At 44.1% G+C, this 17,980-nt stretch overlaps 1 protein-coding gene and 1 long non-coding RNA gene across 2 annotated transcripts; one reads left to right on the plus strand and one right to left on the minus strand.

The window, feature by feature from the left end:
• Nucleotides 1-1,719: 1,719 nt before the first annotated feature.
• On the minus strand, nt 1,720-15,450 carry TRIM31 (tripartite motif containing 31). Its single transcript, XM_078368496.1, is given in 9 exon segments — nt 1,720-1,952; nt 4,354-4,395; nt 4,398-4,468; nt 5,125-5,147; nt 6,593-6,786; nt 13,021-13,058; nt 14,250-14,341; nt 14,987-15,063; nt 15,066-15,450. Coding segments are annotated over 9 exon segments (942 nt in total). The 5' UTR covers nt 15,388-15,450; the 3' UTR covers nt 1,720-1,869.
• Nucleotides 1,950-17,285, plus strand: LOC144582074 (uncharacterized). Its single transcript, XR_013533895.1, has 4 exons — nt 1,950-2,088; nt 3,963-4,086; nt 14,316-14,438; nt 17,133-17,285. It is a non-coding gene; the product is annotated as an uncharacterized LOC144582074 (long non-coding RNA).
• The last annotated feature ends 695 nt before the right edge of the window (nt 17,286-17,980 follow it).

Consider the following 17,980-nt stretch of genomic DNA (forward strand, 5'->3'; position numbering starts at 1 on the left):
TGGCATATATACACCATGGAATACTATGCAGCCTTTAAAAAGGATGAATTCATGTCCTTTACAGGAACATGGATGAAACTGAAAACCATCATTCTCAGCAAACTAACACAGGAACAGAAACCAAACACTGTATGTTATCACTCATAAGTGGAAGTTGAACAGTGAGAACATATGGACATAGGGAGGGGAACATCACACACTGGGGCCTGTTTGGGGATGTGGGGTTAGGGGAGGGATAGCATTAGGAGAAATTCCTAATGTAGATGACAGTTTGATGGGTGCAGCAAACCACCATGGCACGTATATACCTTTGTAACAAACCTGCACGTTCTGTGTATGTATCTCAGAACTTAAAGTGTAATTTAAAAAAAAGAAAGGTCTGAGTTTGTTTTTTTAAAACTCTTGAGGTTTTATGAGTCTCATATTGTAAAAAGATTTGTTATTAGTTGTGTAAACACTTGCCACATTTTTTTTCTTTTTTGGGACAGAGTCTCACTCTTTGCCCAAGCAATGGTGTGATTTCAGCTCACTGCAACCTCCACCTCCTGGGTTCAAGCGATTCTCATGTCTTAGCCACCTGAGTAGGTGGGATTACAGGGGCATGTATGCCATCACACCTGACTAATTTTTGTATTTTTAGTAGGGATGGGGTTTCACCATGTTGGCCAGACTGCTCTGGAACTCCTGACCTAAGTGAGCCGCCCGCCTTGGCTTCCCAAAGTGCTGGGATTGTAGGTGTGACCCACCACACCTGGCCCTGCCACTGAAATTTGGATTTGCAAGTAGACTGTTTTATTTTGGTTGTACTTTATAAAAAATGGGTCAGCTTTAAAGAAACAAAAGAAAATATAGAAAGAGAAAAAAAATGGGTCAGCTTTGAGAGAAGGAACTTACTCATGATAAGACTACTCATGAAAGAAAGCTGGAAACTTAGAATAAAATTTGGAAAAAACTGGATTTTGGTGTGGTGGATGGAATGTGTAATCCCAGCATTTTTGGAGGCAGAGGAGGCAGGATTGCTTGGGGCCAGGAGTTCAAGACCAGACAGACTGGACAACATAGTGAGACCCTGTCTCTATTAAAAAGAAAGAAAGAAAAAAGAAAAAAAAATTCAGATAGTTAAACTACTCTGTATGATACTATAATGGTGGATGCATGTTATCATACATTTGTGCAAACCCATAGAATGTACAACAGCCAGAGTGAACCCTAATGTATTCTATGGACTCTGGGTGATAATAATGTGTCAATATAGGTTCATCAATTATAACAAATGTACCTCTCTGGTGGGAGATGTTTATGATAATAGGGGCTATGCCTGTGTGGGGGCAGGGGGTAAATGGAAATATCTCTGTACTTACACTGTGAACCTAAAACTGCTCTAAAAAATAGTCTATGAAATTGTAAAAACAAAAACAGAAAAGGAGGGCCAGGAGACATTCTGAAGAGCGACTTTCCCAGCAGAGGAGGCCCAAGACCAGGAGTGGGATGGGGCTGAGGAGTGGCAATTTGGTGGCCTTGATGTAACTGTTCTGCCCAGAGGAGTTTGTCCAGAAACCTGGTGCCCTGTAGGGGGCGGATACTACAGAGGTGGGGCTGCCCCCTTCATGTCCCGCTTTTTCTTCTCTGTCTTTAGGAGTGAAGAAATAAATTTATAATTTTCTACTACTTCTAAATACTTAAAAGTTTGGGATTCGTAGCTGTTTTGTGAGTTGCCTGAGTTTAAAATAATAAAACAACCACCTGCCTGTTCTCTCAGTTGGCTGAGGAATGGGCGTTCACTTGCATCTGGCCTGCATGTAATCATAGAGACACAATTCTTCCCTTTTCTCACTTTCCCCAAATGGCAGGAGCAACAACCATCATTTCTCACTTACAGCTCTTCATGTCGTTTTCATTCATGCTTTTGAAGAATCTGTTTTCATCTCTTTCCCTATCAGCCTGCAGGTGGTCTGGGGAATAAAGAATGGGATGAAATGGTGAGAGGGGTTGAGCGAAGGACTCCGTATCACACAGCAAGGCACGGATTTGAAATGCCTGGGAGAAATGGGAGCTACATTTATCTCATATTCTTAGTGGACCGGGAAGGCATGAAACCCTGGAAGATGCCCTTTCTGCTTTCCTGTGGTGGCTGCCTAGCCCGGCACTGTCCAGTATGAATGTAATCTGACTCACAAATATATAAATTTAAATTTTTTAGTCGTATTTAAAAAGTAGAAAGCAACTAGCAAAATTAATTTTATATATTTTATTTAACTCGATAGTCTCAAAATAATGTCATTTCAACATGTATTATAAAAATTATTGCTATATTTTAGTCTGTTTTTAGACTCAATCTTGTGAAATTAATGATTCTTCACATATAGCACATTTGAACTTGGACTAGCTACATTTCAAATGCCCGTCGGCCCTTGTGGCTAGCAGCTACCAAATTGGACAGTTCAGAGCTAGCCCCTTTCTCACTACATGATGAAGGCAGGTGCTTGGGACAGAATGCTCTGAGGCTTCACTCTCTAGCTTCAGAAGAAGGCCTACTGTGGGAAAAGCCGCCCAGGAGCCAGGTGGGGTGGGGGGGGCCCCACTCTCCTAAACACTGGATGGCAGTCCTGCCTTCTTCCTCATGAAACAGGGCTTGAGAGGGGGAACCAAGACAGACCTCCTGAAAGGGGAGGCTGAGTGCCCTCATCTCCCAGTTCACCTCTGCCAGAAATAGGGGCAGAGCATAAGAGACTCCTTTTGCAGGTAGAAGATGAGCCCAGAAGTTGGAGACAATGGCCCATTCCTGGCCTAGATTTCCTGTAGGGGTGCTGGACTGAGTGAAGTGCTGTAGGGTGGAGCCCCTAGATGGGGAGCTACTTCGGGCCCCAGCACCCGTCCTCCAGTGTCCTGCAGCCCCAAGAGGGCACAGGACAGCCTGGGGCTAGGTAGTGGAATAAGCATGGGCAGCTTCCCTGAGAGCCACCAGCCCAGTCATGAGGACTGCTTGGGGCAGACTCGGTGGCCCTCTTAGGAGGGGTCTGCAAATCTAGAGCAGAGGAAACATTGCCAGGGAGCACTTCACCTACAAGGCCCTTTGGACACTTCAGGGCCCAGCCACGCCCATCTCCATCTATGGGATCCAGACTCAGTCACCTCCAGCAGGAAGAACCAACCCTCATAATAAGAATTGTGGAGACTGGACCTGTGGTGTGCTGGGCTCTTGTATTTCCTGGGCTTTAATAGGGCCAGGTGATCATTGTGACTTCTTCTTTGGGATAAAAATAAAAGATGGAAATAGGGCCAGGTGGGAGTTGAGGGACTGTGTGTGTGAGTTTGTGTATGTGAGAGAGGGAGAGAAAAAGGAGACACTGAGCAGACCACACTGATCTCCCCCACTCCAAACCCGATGGGAAAGGGCTGGTCCCCTTTACTGAAATCCCAAACTAGAACCAAACTATTCTTGACCTGAAGAGATTATAAAGGTGCTGGATTGGCTGAGATCATGCCCAGCGGGATAGGAGGAGCTGGACAAAGCAGAGCATTAGTGGATGAAAGAAAAACTCAGACCACAAAATTAAGAATCTGCTTATGTCTGCCGAGTGGAGATGACTGGCTGAATGGGTGGGGATCTTGGGGCATTGCCCTGGTCCTCCTTTTCCATAGTCCCAAGGGGAAGTGTTTGTGTATGGAGGGCTGGGGGTCAGGGCAGGGGAGGAGAGCATGGAACTCCTGGTGATAATTTCAGAACATTCCATCTAGCTGTCTTTTTTCCAACACAGTCTTCAAAGTAAAGGGAGTCCTTACAAATACCAACCCTTCTTCCTAATTGCAAACACAGACAGGTTTTTTAAAAATATCTGGCCAAACATCTAAAATCCAAGTCATCCACTACTGGTCTGCTGATTTCTGTTTCCCTGTAAGGCTGGAAGAGGGATTTCCCCAAAATGTCACTGATTTTGAATTTATTTTCTCTTCTTCTATAGTCAGGAGGAGACACCAATGCACCTGAGAAGTAAAAGCCAGAGATCACAGTCCTTGCCTGAGGGCCATCTCTGGCCCACCAGACAACTCAGCACCCACTTCCTGACAGACACTGCTCTAGGCCAGGCATCCATGTGTGGAATAGGTCCAGGCCCTCTTTATGGTTCTCACAGTGGTCAGGGAGGCAGGTAAGTAACATATCACAAAGACAGAATATAAGAAATGCCTGGGAGGAGACATACTGAGGCATGGAAAGTGCTCAGCCAGGAGCCTGGCATTAGAAGGGCCCAGGGATTATTGACACTTATGAGTCACAGTTCCTTTTCAGTGGAGTGAGCAGGGAGAGAATCTCCTAGAAGCAGGTGAATGGAGAAAATACAGCCTCTTCCTCACCTTTTCATTGTTTGAGGCTATTGGTGATGGAGTCATGTCTTGTTTTGCTTCACTGAGTTTTCTCTCCAGCTCCAGAGGAACAGGGGTGGGCTTGAGAAACTGAAACCCTTCATTCCTAGAAAGATGTGGCTGAGCTGGGTGGTGAGATCAGGGGATGAGGTCTGGGAGAAGGATGATCTGAGACAGGGGCTGAGAAATGAGGGGATGAAGACCTAGGGTAGGATTGGGAGCAGCGGCTCACACCTGTAATCCCAGCACTTTGGGAGGCTGAGGTAGGAGAATCACTTGAACTCAAGAAACGGAGGTTGCAGTGAGCTGAGATTGTGTCACTCTACTCTAGCCTGGGCAACAAAAGAAAAACTCCGTCTAAAAAAAAAAACTGGGGAAGTCCAGGCTAGGGATATGGGGCAGGAGTGAAGTAGGACATGAGGAGATATACGGAAATGAAGATAAGAAATGGAGACAGAGGAGAGGAAAAAACAGGATCAGGGAGACAGAGTAGGGGAGCTATTCAGTTGAGCAAGGGGGCATTCAGGAAATAGGAGAATCTGGGTTGAAGAAGCAGGAAGCCTGAGAAAACAGTTGGTTTCTTTAACAATCAACCACCTGCTAATATGGTTGGCCTAGGCCTTCCCCTGTTGCAGCCTAAATGTGTGACTGCAAAGTTAGAGGTGGGTGAGAGAGCAATGTTGACTGCATTTGAATATATTTTGAGTATTGTACATGTGGATGAATCAGTAGGCAAAATACATTTGGGGTGGCCCATCATACCTGCACAAGACAACTCTGATATCCTAGAAGAGAGAGAAACAGCACAGCTTCAGCACTTGGCTGATTCCCAGGAGCCAAAGAGGAGGTGCAGACCCTGCTGGGTGTGGGGCAGAGCAGGAGGAGTAAGAACCCCTCCCATTCTCTCTCGCCCCATCCTCATCCCCTCTCCTCCCCACGGAGGGCTTCTCCAAGAATCACCTGCTCTGCCAGTAAGCAGGAAAAGGTTTAGACCTCAAGAAGAACTGAGTGAAGAAGAGAAGAGTGAGATTTAGAAGATAAATTTGGCTCTGAGACTGAACAGGGGAGCCCTGCTAGCCAGGGCAGGAGAAAGGCTAGAATGGCTTTGCATAATCTTTCTTAAAAGAAGTGAATGGGTTTTTGAAGCTATGGGAGAATAGGGGATGACTTGAGGAGGGATCATCTCAGCTAGTTTCGAGCACCAGCTAGACCTGCACTGTCCAATACAGTGCATGTGGCTACTGAACACTTGAAATTGTGGCCAGTGGACAAAGAACTGAATTTTTAATTTAATTTTTACTAATTCAAATTTAAATTAAAAATAGAGGCTGGGTGCAGTGGTTCATGCCTGTAGTCCCAGCACTTTGGGAGGCTGAGGTGAGCAGATTGCCTGAGGTCAGGAGTTCAAGACCAGCCTGACCAACATGGTGAAACCCCATGTCTATTAAGAATACAAAAATTATCCTGGTGTTGGTGGTGAGCACCTGTAATGCCAGCTATTAAAGAGGCTGAAGCAGGAGAATCACTTGAGCTCAGGAGGTGAAGGTTACAGTGAGCCGAGATCGTGCCACTGCACTCCAGCCACTGCCACTCCCTTTCTCTGGGCAACAGAGCAAGACTCAATCTAAAAAAAAAAAGAAGAAGAAGAAAAAGTGTAAAATACTTATTTCTGCTCATTCATGGCAAAGGAAAAAACTTTTTTCCATTAAACACAACTTTATTTATATGGTAGAACTGCATTTTACTTTAACAATTGACAATTTAGCATCTGAATTGAGATGTGCTAAAGTGAAAAATATACACACCATTTCAAAGACTCAGTGTTAAAAAAAAAAACGAAAACCTAGAATCTGAAATAGCTCATTAATACTTTTAAAATATGCATTACAGGCTGAAAGGATAATAGTTCAAATATATTGAATTAAATGTTTTATTAAAATTAATTTCACTTTTATCTTTTTAATGTGGCTAACTAGAAAAATTTATAATTCCATATGTGGCTGAAATTGCATTTCTACATCATACATGTGGCCTGTATTATATTTATAAATTATATATGTGGCTCACATTATCATTCTAATACATGTGGCTCACATATTGCTATTGGACAGCACTGGGCTAGAGGTAGGATGGTCGGGCAATCTCAGGTATTCTGCCAGTGGCCTATGCTCTGACCTGAGACTAGGGATGGGCTACCACCTCTCTACAGTTCTTTCCCCAAAGGACTCACCTCCAGCAGCTGCCTGGGTGGCATTTTCTGCTTGATCTTCAGGGAACCAATGAGCTCCCTGAGATTGTTCAACTGTGGCTCCGTGGAGGGAACATAGTGTTTCCCTGCTTCAGCTTCCTAATGACCCAGCCAGTAAATCTGTGACAGCAGAAAAGTCTTCTCCTCCTCTAGGATCTGATGCAGGTGCTCAGGTTCTCATGTTCCACCTGGTCCTAAGAAAAAGGGACAGGCAGAGGATGAGAGGATGTCCTCGAAGGTGTGTCTAGCACCCTTTATTCAGCTATTAATTTTATCCAGAGTTCCCAACCAGAGCAGTGTGCCAGGGCAGAGCTGGAAGAAAGGAAAGGAGAGGAGAACAAACTTATAAAAGCATTTACTACATGCTCAGCTTTAGGCGAAATTATTAATTTGTGGTTAATTATTTGCTTTCAAGGAACTGAGTGTCTAATGCATTTCCAGAAGGCTTTTCACTTTATAATCTTTCATATAGATTTTATTCCTTTCACACACACAGGAAAATAAGTAAAGGTGTTGGGTGGGGTCACAATGTCTTCATTTTCTCTCTCTCTTTTCTTTTTTCTTTTTTTTCTTTTTGAGACAGGGTCTCATCTGTCACTGAGGCTGGAGTGCAGTGGCATGATCACGGCTCACTGCAGCCTTGACCTCCCAGGAACAAACAATCCTTTCACCTCCAGCCTCTGGAGTGGCTGGGACTACAGGCGTGCCCCACCACGCCCAGCTTTTTTCTTTTTTTCTTTCTTTTCTTTTCTTTTCTTTTTTTTTTTTTTTTTTTTTTTTTTTAGACGAAGGTCTTGGTGTGTTCCCCAGGCAAGTCTTTTTTTTTTTTTTTTTTTGCTTTTGAGTTTCTTTTTTTTTTTTTAATTTTTTATTGGATTTTAGGTTTTGGGGTACATGAGCAGAGCATGCAAGACAGTTGCGTAGGTACACACATGGCAGTGTGCTTTGCTTTTCTTCTCCCCTTCACCCATATTTGGCATTTCTCCCCAGGCTATCCCTCCCCACCTCCCCCTCCCACTGGCCCTCCCCTTTTCCCCCCAATAGACCCCAGTGTTTAGTACTCCCCTTTCTGTGTCCATGTGTTCTCATTTTTCATCACCCACTTATGAGTGAGAATATGCGGTGTTTCATTTTCTGTTCTTGTGTCAGTTTGCTGAGGATTACGTTCTCCAGATTCATCCATGTCCCTACAAACGACACAAACTCATCATTTCTGATTGCTGCATAATATTCCATGGTGTATATGTGCCACATTTTTCCAATCCAGTCTATTATCAATGGGCATTTGGGTTGATTCCAGGTCTTTGCTATTGTAAACAGTGCTGCAATGAACATTCGTTTACATGTGTCCTTATAGTAGAACGATTTATAGTCTTTTGGATATATACCCAGTAATGGGATTGCTGGGTCAAATGGAATTTCTATTTCCAAGGCCTTGAGGAATCGCCACACTGTCTTCCACAATGGTTGAACTAATTTACACTCCCACCAACAGTGTAGAAGTGTTCCTTTTTCTCCACATCCTTTCCAGCATCTGTTGTCTCCAGATTTTTTAATGATCGCCATTCTAACTGGCATGAGATGGTATCTCAATGTGGTTTTGATTTGCATCTCTCTGATGATCAGTGACGATGAGCATTTTTTCATATGATTGTTGGCCTCATATATGTCTTCTTTCATAAAATATCTGTTCATATCCTTTGCCCACTTTTGAATGGGCTTGTTTGTTTTTTTTCCTGTAAATCTGTTTGAGTTCTTTGTAAATTCTGGATATCAGCCCTTTGTCAGATGGGTAGACTGCGAAAATTTTTTCCCATTCTGTTGGTTGCCGATCCACTCTAGTGACTGTTTCTTTTGCCATGCAGAAGCTGTGGAGTTTGATTAGGTCCCATTTGTCTATTTTGGCTTTTGTTGCCAATGCTTTTGGTGTTTTGTTCATGAAGTCCTTGCCTACTCCTATGTCCTGGATAGTTTTGCCTAGATTTCCTTCTAGGGTTTTTATGGTGCCAGGTCTTATGTTTAAGTCTTTAATCCATCTGGAGTTAATTTTAGTGTAAGGTGTCAGGAAGGGGTCCAGTTTCTGCTTTCTGCACATGGCTAGCCAGTTTTCCCAACACCATTTGTTAAACATGGAATCCTTTCCCCATTGCTTGTTTTTGTCAGGTTTATCAAAGATTGTATAGTTGTATGTATGTTGTGTTGCCTCCGGTGCCTCTGTTTTGTTCCATTGGTCTATATCTCTGTTTTGGTACCAGTACCATGCTGTTTTGATTACTGTAGCCTTGTAGTATAGTTTGAAATCCGGTAGTGTGATGCCCCCCGCTGTGTTCTTTTTGCTTAGAATTGACTAGGCTATGCAGGCTCTCTTTTGGTTCCATATGAAGTTCATGGTGGTTTTTTCCAGTTCTGTGAAGAAAGTCAATGGTAGCTTGATGGGGATAGCGTTGATTCTGTAAATTACTTTGGGCAGTATAGCCATTTTCATGATATTAATTCTTCCTAACCATGAACATGGAATGTTTCTCCATCTGTTTGTGTCCTCTCTGATTTCATTGAGCAGTGGTTTGTAGTTCTCCTTGAAGAGGTCTCTTACGTTCCTTGTGAGTTGTATTCCAAGGTATTTTATTCTTTTTGTAGCAATTGCGAATGGCAGTTCGTTCTTGATTTGGCTTTCTTTAAGTCTGTTATTGGTGTAGACGAATGCTTGTGATTTTTGCACATTGATTTTATATCCTGAGACTTTGCTGAAGTTGCTTATCAGTTTCAGAAGTTTTTGGGCTGAGGCGATGGGGTCTTCTAGGTATACTGTCATGTCGTCTGCAAATAGAGACAGTTTGGCTTCCACCTTTCCATTTTGAATACGCTTTATTTCTTTTTCTTGCCTGATTGCTCTGGCTAGGACTTCCAGTACTATATTGAATAGGAGTGGTGAAAGAGGGCATCCTTGTCTAATGCCAGATTTCAAAGGGAATGCTTCCAGTTTTTGCCCATTCAGTATGATATTGGCTGTTGGTTTGTCATAAATAGCTTTTATTACTTTGAGATACGTTCCATCGATACCGAGTTTATTGAGGGTTTTTAGCATAAAGGGCTGTTGAATTTTGTCAAATGCCTTCCCTGCGTCAATTGAGATAATCATGTGGTTTTTGTTTTTGGTTCTGTTTATGTGGTGAATTACGTTTCTAGACTTGCGTATGTTGAACCAGCCTTGCATCCCCGGGATGAATCCTACTTGATCATGATGAATAAGTTTTTTGATTTGCTGTTGCAATCGGCTTGCCAGTATTTTATTGAAGATTTTTGCATCTATGTTCATCATGGATATTGGCCTGAAGTTTTCTTTTCTCGTTGGGTCTCTGCCGGGTTTTGGTATCAGAATGATGTTGGTCTCATAAAATGATTTGGGAAGGATTCCCTCTTTTTGGATTGTTTGAAATAGTTTTAGAAGGAATGGTACTAGCTCCTCCTTGTGTGTCTGGTAGAATTCGGCTGTGAACCTGTCTGGACCTGGGCTTTTTTTGAGGGGTAGGCTCTTAATTGCTGCCTCAACTTCAGACCTTGTTATTGGTCTATTCATAGTTTCAGCTTCCTCCTGGTTTAGGCTTGGGAGGACACAGGAGTCCAGGAATTTATCCATTTCTTCCAGGTTTACTAGTTTATGCACATACAGTTGTTTGTAATATTCTCTGATGATGGTCTGAATTTCTGTGGAATCTGTGGTGATTTCCCCTTTATCATTTTTTATTGCATCTATTTGGTTGTTCTCTCTTTTATTTTTAATCAATCTGGCTAGTGGTCTGTCTATTTTGTTGATCTTTTCAAAAAACCAGCTCTTGGATTTATTGATTTTTTGAAGGGTTTTTCGTGTCTCAATCTCCTTCAGCTCAGCTCTGATCTTAGTTATTTCTTGTCTTCTGCTGGGTTTTGACTTTTTTTGATCTTGCTCCTCTAGCTCTTTCAATTTTGACGATAGGGTGTCAATTTTGGATCTCTTCATTCTCCTCATATGGGCACTTATTGCTATATACTTTCCTCTAGAGACTGCTTTAAATGTGTCCCAGAGGTTCTGGCACGTTGTGTCTTCGTTCTCATTGGTTTCAAAGAACTTCTTTATTTCTGCCTTCATTTCATTGTTTACCCAGTCAACATTCAAGAGCCAGTTGTTCAGTTTCCATGAAGCTGTGTGGTTCTGGGTTGGTTTCTGAATTCTGAGTTCTAACTTGATTGCGCTATGGTCTGAGAGGCTGTTTGTTATGATTTCAGTTGTTTTGCATTTGTTGAGCAGTGCTTTGCTTCCAATTATGTGGTCAATTTTAGACTAGGTGTGATGTGGTGCTGAGAAGAATGTGCATTCTGTGGATTTGGGGTGGAGAGTTCTGTAAATGTCTATCAGGTTTGCTTGCTCCAGGTCTGAGTTCAAGCCCTGGATATCCTTGTTGATTTTCTGTCTGGTTGATCTGTCTAGTATTGACAGTGGAGTGTTAAAGTCTCCCACTATTATTGTGTGGGAGTCTAAGTCCTTTTGTAAGGCGTTAAGAACTTGCCTTATCTACCTGGGTGCTCCTGCATTGAGTCCATATATGTTTAGGATCGTTAGCTCTTCTTGTTGTATCGATCCTTTTACCATTATGTAATGGCCTTCGTCTCTTTTGATCTTTGTTGCTTTAAAGTCTATTTTATCAGAGATGAGAATTGCAACTCCTGCTTTTTTTTTGCTTTCCATTTGCTTGGTAAATCTTCCTCCATCCCTTTATTTTGAGCCTTTGTGTATCCTTGCATGTGAGATGGGTTTCCTGGATACAGCACACTGATGGGTTTTGGATTTTTATCCAATTTGCCAGTCTGTGTCTTTTGATTGGTGCATTTAGTCCATTTACATTTAGGGTTAATATTGTTATGTGTGAATTTGATACTGCCATTTTGATGCTAAGTGGCTGTTTTGCCTGTTAGTTGTTGTAGATTCTTCATTATGTTGATGCTCTTTAGCATTCAGTGTGATTTTGGAATGGCTGGTACTGGTTGATCCTTTCTATGTGTAGTGCCTCTTTTAGGAGCTCTTGTAAAGCAGGCCTGGTGGTGACAAAATCTCTGAGTACTTGCTTGTTCGCAAAGGATTTTATTTTTCCTTCACTTCTGAAGCTCAGTTTGGCTGGATATGAAATTCTGGGTTGAAAGTTATTTTCTTTAAGAATGTTGAATATTGGCCCCCACTCTCTTCTGGCTTGTAGTGTTTCTGCCGAGAGATCTGCTGTGATTCTGATGGGCTTCCCTTTGTGGGTGACCCAACCTTTCTCTCTGGCTGCTCTTAGTATTCTCTCCTTTATTTCAACCCTGTTGAATCTAACGATTATGTGCCTTGGGGTTGCTCTTCTTGCGGAATATCTTTGTGATGTTCTCTGTATTTCCTGCAATTGAGTGTTGGCCTGTCTTGCTAGGTGGGGGAAGTTTTCCTGGATGATGTCCTGAAGAGTATTTTCCAGCTTGGATTCATTCTCTTCGTCCCCTTCTGGTACACCTATCAAACGTAGGTTAGGTCTTTTCACATAGTCCCACATTTCTTGGAGACTTTGTTCATTCCTTTTTGCGCTTTTTTCTCTAATCTTGGTTTCTCGTTTTATTTCATTGAGTTGGTCTTCGACTTCAGATATTCTTTCTTCTGCTTGGTTGATTCGGCTATTGAAACTTGTGCATGCTTCGCGAAGTTCTCGTATTGTGTTTTTCAGCTCCTTTAATTCATTCATATTCCTCTCTAAGTTATCCATTCTTGTTATCATTTCCTTGAATCTTTTTTCAAATCTTTTTTCAAGGTTCTTAGTTTCTTTGCATTGATTTAATACATGATCTTTTAGCTCACAAAAGTTTCTCATTATCCATCTTCTGAAGTCTAATTCCATCATTTCGTCACAGTCATTCTCCGTCCAGCTTTGTTCCGTTGTTGGGGAGGAGTTTTGGTCCTTTCTAGGAGGTGAGGTGTTCTGGTTTCGGGTGTTTTCCTCCTTTTTGCGCTGGTTTCTTCCCATCTTTGTGGATTTGTCCGCTAGTCGTCTGCGTAGTTGCTGACTTTTCGATTGGGTCTCTGAGTGGACACCCAGAATGTTGATGATGAAGTATTTCTGTTGCTTGGTTTTCCTTCTGCCAGTCTAGCCCCTTCGCTGTACGACTGCTGAGGTTCGCTCCAGACCCTGCTTGTCTGGGGTGCACCTCTAGCTGCTGTGGCACAGCGAGGGATGCTACCAGTTTCTTTTTCCCAGGATGATGCCTGCCTAATGTCAGTCTTTTGTATATAGAGGGGTCAGGGAGCTGCTTGAGGAGACAGTTTGTACTTTATAGGGGCTTAATCGCTGAGCTGTGAGCTCTGTTGTTCATTCAGGTCTGCTAGGCTGCTATGTTTAGTTCTGCTGCAACCTAACTCGTAAGAAAACCCCTTTTTTTTTTTTCCTCAGATGCTCTGTCTGTGGCGGGGTTTGGGGCTTTCCTTGTGAGTGTCCGCCTCACTGTCCTGCCCAGCTAGGAGGCAGTCTAGTCACTTTCTGCCTGCCGAGGCTCCGCCCTGCTGGTATGAGGTTCGCCCTTTTCCTGCAGGCTCCGCCCTTCTGCTGTGGTCTCCGCCCTGTTGCCACGGGCTACGCCCTGCGGGGAGTCTCTCTGTTGTACCGGGTTGCCTCCTAGCGGCAGGCTGCCTCAGCAATGGACGTGTACCTCAGTAGGTGCTGATTGCCTCGGTAATGGCTGACGCCCCTCCCCCGCGGAGCTGCGCTTTAAAAAAAAAACCTATTCACCGGGAGCATTTGGAATGGCGGTTTTGTTTGTCGCACTGCGCTCCCCCAAACGCTGAGTCCCTGGGATTTCCTGGGCTGGGTCACAGTTCAAGACCCGTTCAGTCTCAAGTTCAGCCCTCTCAGGTCTTAGTTTGCGGTTCCACGGGGCACCTGTAACAGTGTGCTTTTGTATGGAGCGCTGTGGTGCGCCTCTGCGCTCTGGTGCCGGCCGGAGCCCCACCGGCTGCGGAGACCTCTGCCTGGCGTCCCGCGTCTCTTTTATACCTGGGGATTTCCCCGTTCTGTGGGCAACTAAGATCCATCTGGAAATGCTTCCCCGACTCACCCTCTCCGTGCGTCCAGCGAGCTTCAATCCTGGGTTGTTCTCACAGCACCATCTTGAGTCCTCCCCCGGCAAGTCTTAAACTCCTGGGGTCAAGCGATCCTCCCAGAGCCCTGGGATTACTGGCGTGAGCCACCACACTCGGTCAATGTTTCATTTTGTAGTTGGGGGATCCGCTGAGGGCGCAGCTGTATCTTAAACCTGAGCTTGCGATTCTAAGACCAGCGCGGTTTGGCGTTCCCCACCTTGTTGCAGGTGGAGACCGAAGCAGCCAGCCCGCGTTAACAGCGAGGCCAACGCGGGAGGTGCTGCCGCCTGGCGGGTCAGGGGCTGAGGCACAGAGGAGAGGACTTGGCCCAACCCGCCGCGCCGCGCGGCGCCCTCTGTCCCAGGCCCTTCTTCTGGCGCTCTGTTCAGCTCTGCGCCACTCCTTCGTTTTCATTGGGTCTTTTTCTGAGGAGTCAGTGTAATAGGGGATTCCAAGAGCTTTGCAGAGATGTTTCTGCTTCCGGTGATCATGGGATGGAGTTTTTCTTACCCTGAAGTCACGGATGCTCTGTTCGCCTGTGCCTTCACTTGTACCGTCTCCTCCTTTGGCTGTAAGACTTCCATCTGCGCTTGACTCTGCCCCTGCGGAGAGAGGGCCGTTTGAGCAGGCTGTGCCTGGTGATTTCTGGGCCTCATAAAATCCTCCTGGTCTCTTAGGAGAGCATGTGACACTCTCCAGGTGAGTCCTTGTGTAATTATTAAGGACCCGCCTTTCTCAAGCTGGGGGAAAAGGGGTGGCTGGGAAGGAAGAAGTCTGGAGCCTAAGTGACCTAAACGAACAGAACACGGTTATTTATGACTAACTATGAAGCTATGAATGGTGCTTTGGGATTATCAACCCCTACGCACTTCCCTTCATCTGTCCTACCAACAACTTTAAGGGAGATGTTTTGTTTTTGCCATTTGAAAGGTGAGGTACCTGAGGCTCAGAGAGGTGAAGTGATTCCTTACAGGTTACACAGTAAACTCAGGAGACTGAACTTGAGCCCAAACCTTCTGAGTCAAATTTTCACATCCTTTTCATTCTGCCTTGAGCCTTGATTTAAACAGCCAGCAGTTCCCAGACTCAGCTCTTTGAACCCACTGTGCCTGACTGCAAGTTGCCCACTCAAGCCCAAGGGGTGGGGGCAATGGGGTGCAAACCCACAGTGGGAAGGTAGCAGTTTCCAGGGCCTCACTGAATGCCTGGGCTGATAAGGGAGCAGGGAAAAAACCTCAAATGCCTACCTGGTAATTCTGGGCAGCTTCATCAATCAAGCTGGCATTATGAGATTTGTGGTCCTTGGATTCATGACACACAAATCATCCTCGCAGAAATAATGGAACATCTCCTGGTGCCCCCGGCATGCAGGTGTTTTCCTTTCAGACTGCACCTCAGAGGCATCTAGAGCTTGGATTTTCTCCACCAGATTCACCAACAGTCAGTTGGACATCATCGTGTTCTTCCTTACAGAAGTTTTGCAGAGGGGACATTTGAAAAATTCGCATGATGCTTCCTCACTCTGAGTGATGCATTTGAGGCAGAAATTGTGCCCACAGTCAATGGTGGCAGGTTTCTCCAGAACATCCAGGCAGATGGAACAGATCACTTCCTCTTGCAGCTTGTTCACGAACTGCCCACAGGCCATGACAGAGCCACGGCGCTGTTGCAAGACTGCAGGAAGCTGTGTCAAGTCTGTAGGAGTCCAGGAGTCCATGTGGACACCGCTTCTAGGAAGGGAGAAGGGAGTCAGAAAAGGTGGAGGGCAGAGATTCTGCCAATTAGTTAGAAGAGCAGGGAGAGAGGAAAAGAAGAAGGAGAGAAAAAAAATAAAAGAATGATAGAAAAAGGTAAAATTTAGATCTAGAAAATATCATAAAAAGAGGAAAACAGGTGGGCAATCCTACCTTGCTACCTCTTGAGAACAAATGGTTATTTTGAATGTGTAATAAGCTGCTTATAAAGTGGGATAAGTTGTCCTGAACTTTGAACTAAAGATATGTTTGTATGGTGGCTAAGATCAGAATGATGGGGGCACCAAACACCACTCACAGGGGATTTCCATCAGCTCTGAGTAGGGAGTGGAGAGGTGGGTGGGGTCACAGCTAGTTCACCACAATGCTTTGGGCATCTTGTATGCAAAGTTCAAGCCTGGGTACAGCATCTAGAAAGGAAGGAAGGAAGGGAAGGGCAATTTTCTACCTTAGGTACTTTGGTTCCTCACAAAATTTTGTGAAAATGTGGAGATTATCATCACCTACCTTGGAGAATTTCCAGTCACAGGGCCAACCAATCACTACCTAGTTCAGTGGAAGAGGCAAGGAATTTCCTTTCTGAAAAGTCATTCTTTGTTTTTGTACTTTGCTCTTCCCCTGGTGATCTTCGGCCTCCCCACAGCACCTGCAGCAGTCTGTCCTCTGTTATTTTTTTCCCTGTATGTCTCCAATGGGCTGGTGTCTCCATGCCCGTTCTTCGCTTTGCCAATTCTGTCTACATGTGCTTCCTCTTCCTTCTTGGTGCTTCTCTGATCCCTGACTCGCCTTCCTCTATGGCTTTCGTTCTTACTAGGAATACATCAACCAGTGTCACATACATTCCCTTCTGTACATTTGTGTCCTAACCTTCCCTCCTTGCCTCTTGTCTTAAGGAAAAAGATGCTTCCTTCCTACCTCTTCCCTTGGTCTAACTTCCACCCTCCCTCATTATTGGCTGTCTGTCCCCAGCAAGAAGTACACCATTAAATTTTTTTTAATCTTAATTTTAGGTCAAACAGGGCTTGTGGATGATTTTATAATAATAGTCAGTGATTATACATTCTGCTTTGCCTGGAGCCATCCTGGGTTTCACTTTGTCCTGGTGTAATTATTAATAGCACCTCCTTTCATTTTCAGAAATGTCCAGTTTGGACTGTGAATTATGTGGTTCCCCTAATCATAGCAACTGTTGTAAACCAAAGACTTTCAGAAATGTTATACCTCCAGACCTGTTTATTTGCTTTAGGGTTGAATTAAAACAGCCTAACATCTGTATATTGTTTTACTATACTCCTAAACTGCTGGCCCCTAGAGGCAGAATTTAACTTTTGACAGGTCCTGTTTGACTGGCATGACGATTTAGAAAATAATGATAACGTAGATGCCTTTAGAGCGGGTGGCTATGATGTGTTCTCCACCACTCCGCTACCTCAGGTCTTTTTGGCCCTTGAAGGCAATTTGACATTATGACCCTGATTTATAGATTTATTTTGCTTATATTACCTCATTTAAGTCTCACCGGTGAGAAATTATTTGTATCCATTCTCAAACAAAGCAATTCAGTATTCTTCAGAATCACTTGGAAAACTGTTAAAATTCAGATTTGTGGAACTCCAGCAAAGACTTTCTGTTTTAACAGGTCCTTGGTGGGGCCTGATGATTGACATTTTAGGCAAATTCCCTAGAGATGTTGATGCTGCTGATAGAGGCCCACACGTTGATAACCCCTGGTTTAGAGACACTAGTAATTGTTCCAGCTCATCCAGCTAATAAATGACAGATCTCAGACTTAGTTCCAGGTTTCCTAGTCCATATTACATCTCCTTTATTCTTCCTTGTTTCAGCATTAACAAAAACAAATGGTAATCTTTAAAAATGATAAACAAATATTTTAAAAGAATATTAGTATTTCAATGAAGTTGGGCAAGCCAGCAGAAGGAATGAAAATACACCTATGAACACCACTGGAGAGTTTCAAACAACTATCACCAAACAGGTACCAATGATTTCATGAGAAAGAAAATTTAGAAATAAAGGAGAATCTATAGTGTTTCAAAGGTGCTTTACTCTCTCAAATTATTATTGTTATCCTGGGTTATCCATCCACTGGACTGAATGGATATATATTTTTTTGAGACGGAGTTTTGCTTGTGTTACACTGGCTGGAGTGCAATGGTGCGATATCGGCTCACTGTAACTTCTGCCTCCCAGGTTCAAGCAATTCTCCTGCCTCAGCCTGCCAAGTAGCTGGGATTACAGGCACCTGCCACCACACCCAGATAATTTTTTGTATTTTTAGTATAGATGAGGTTTCACCACATTGGCCAGGCTGGTCTTGAACTCCTGACCTCAGGTGACCCACCTGCCTCAGCCTCCCAAAGTGCTGGGATTACAGGTGTGAGCCACTGCACCCAGCCCCTGAATGGATATCTTAAACTCTTAGTAGTCTCAGTAGTCTGAAACGAAATGTCTCCAATTTGCAAGGGC

The sequence above is a fragment of the Callithrix jacchus genome, chromosome 4 (genome assembly GCF_049354715.1).
Source record: "Callithrix jacchus isolate 240 chromosome 4, calJac240_pri, whole genome shotgun sequence".
NCBI lineage: Eukaryota > Metazoa > Chordata > Mammalia > Primates > Cebidae > Callithrix > Callithrix jacchus.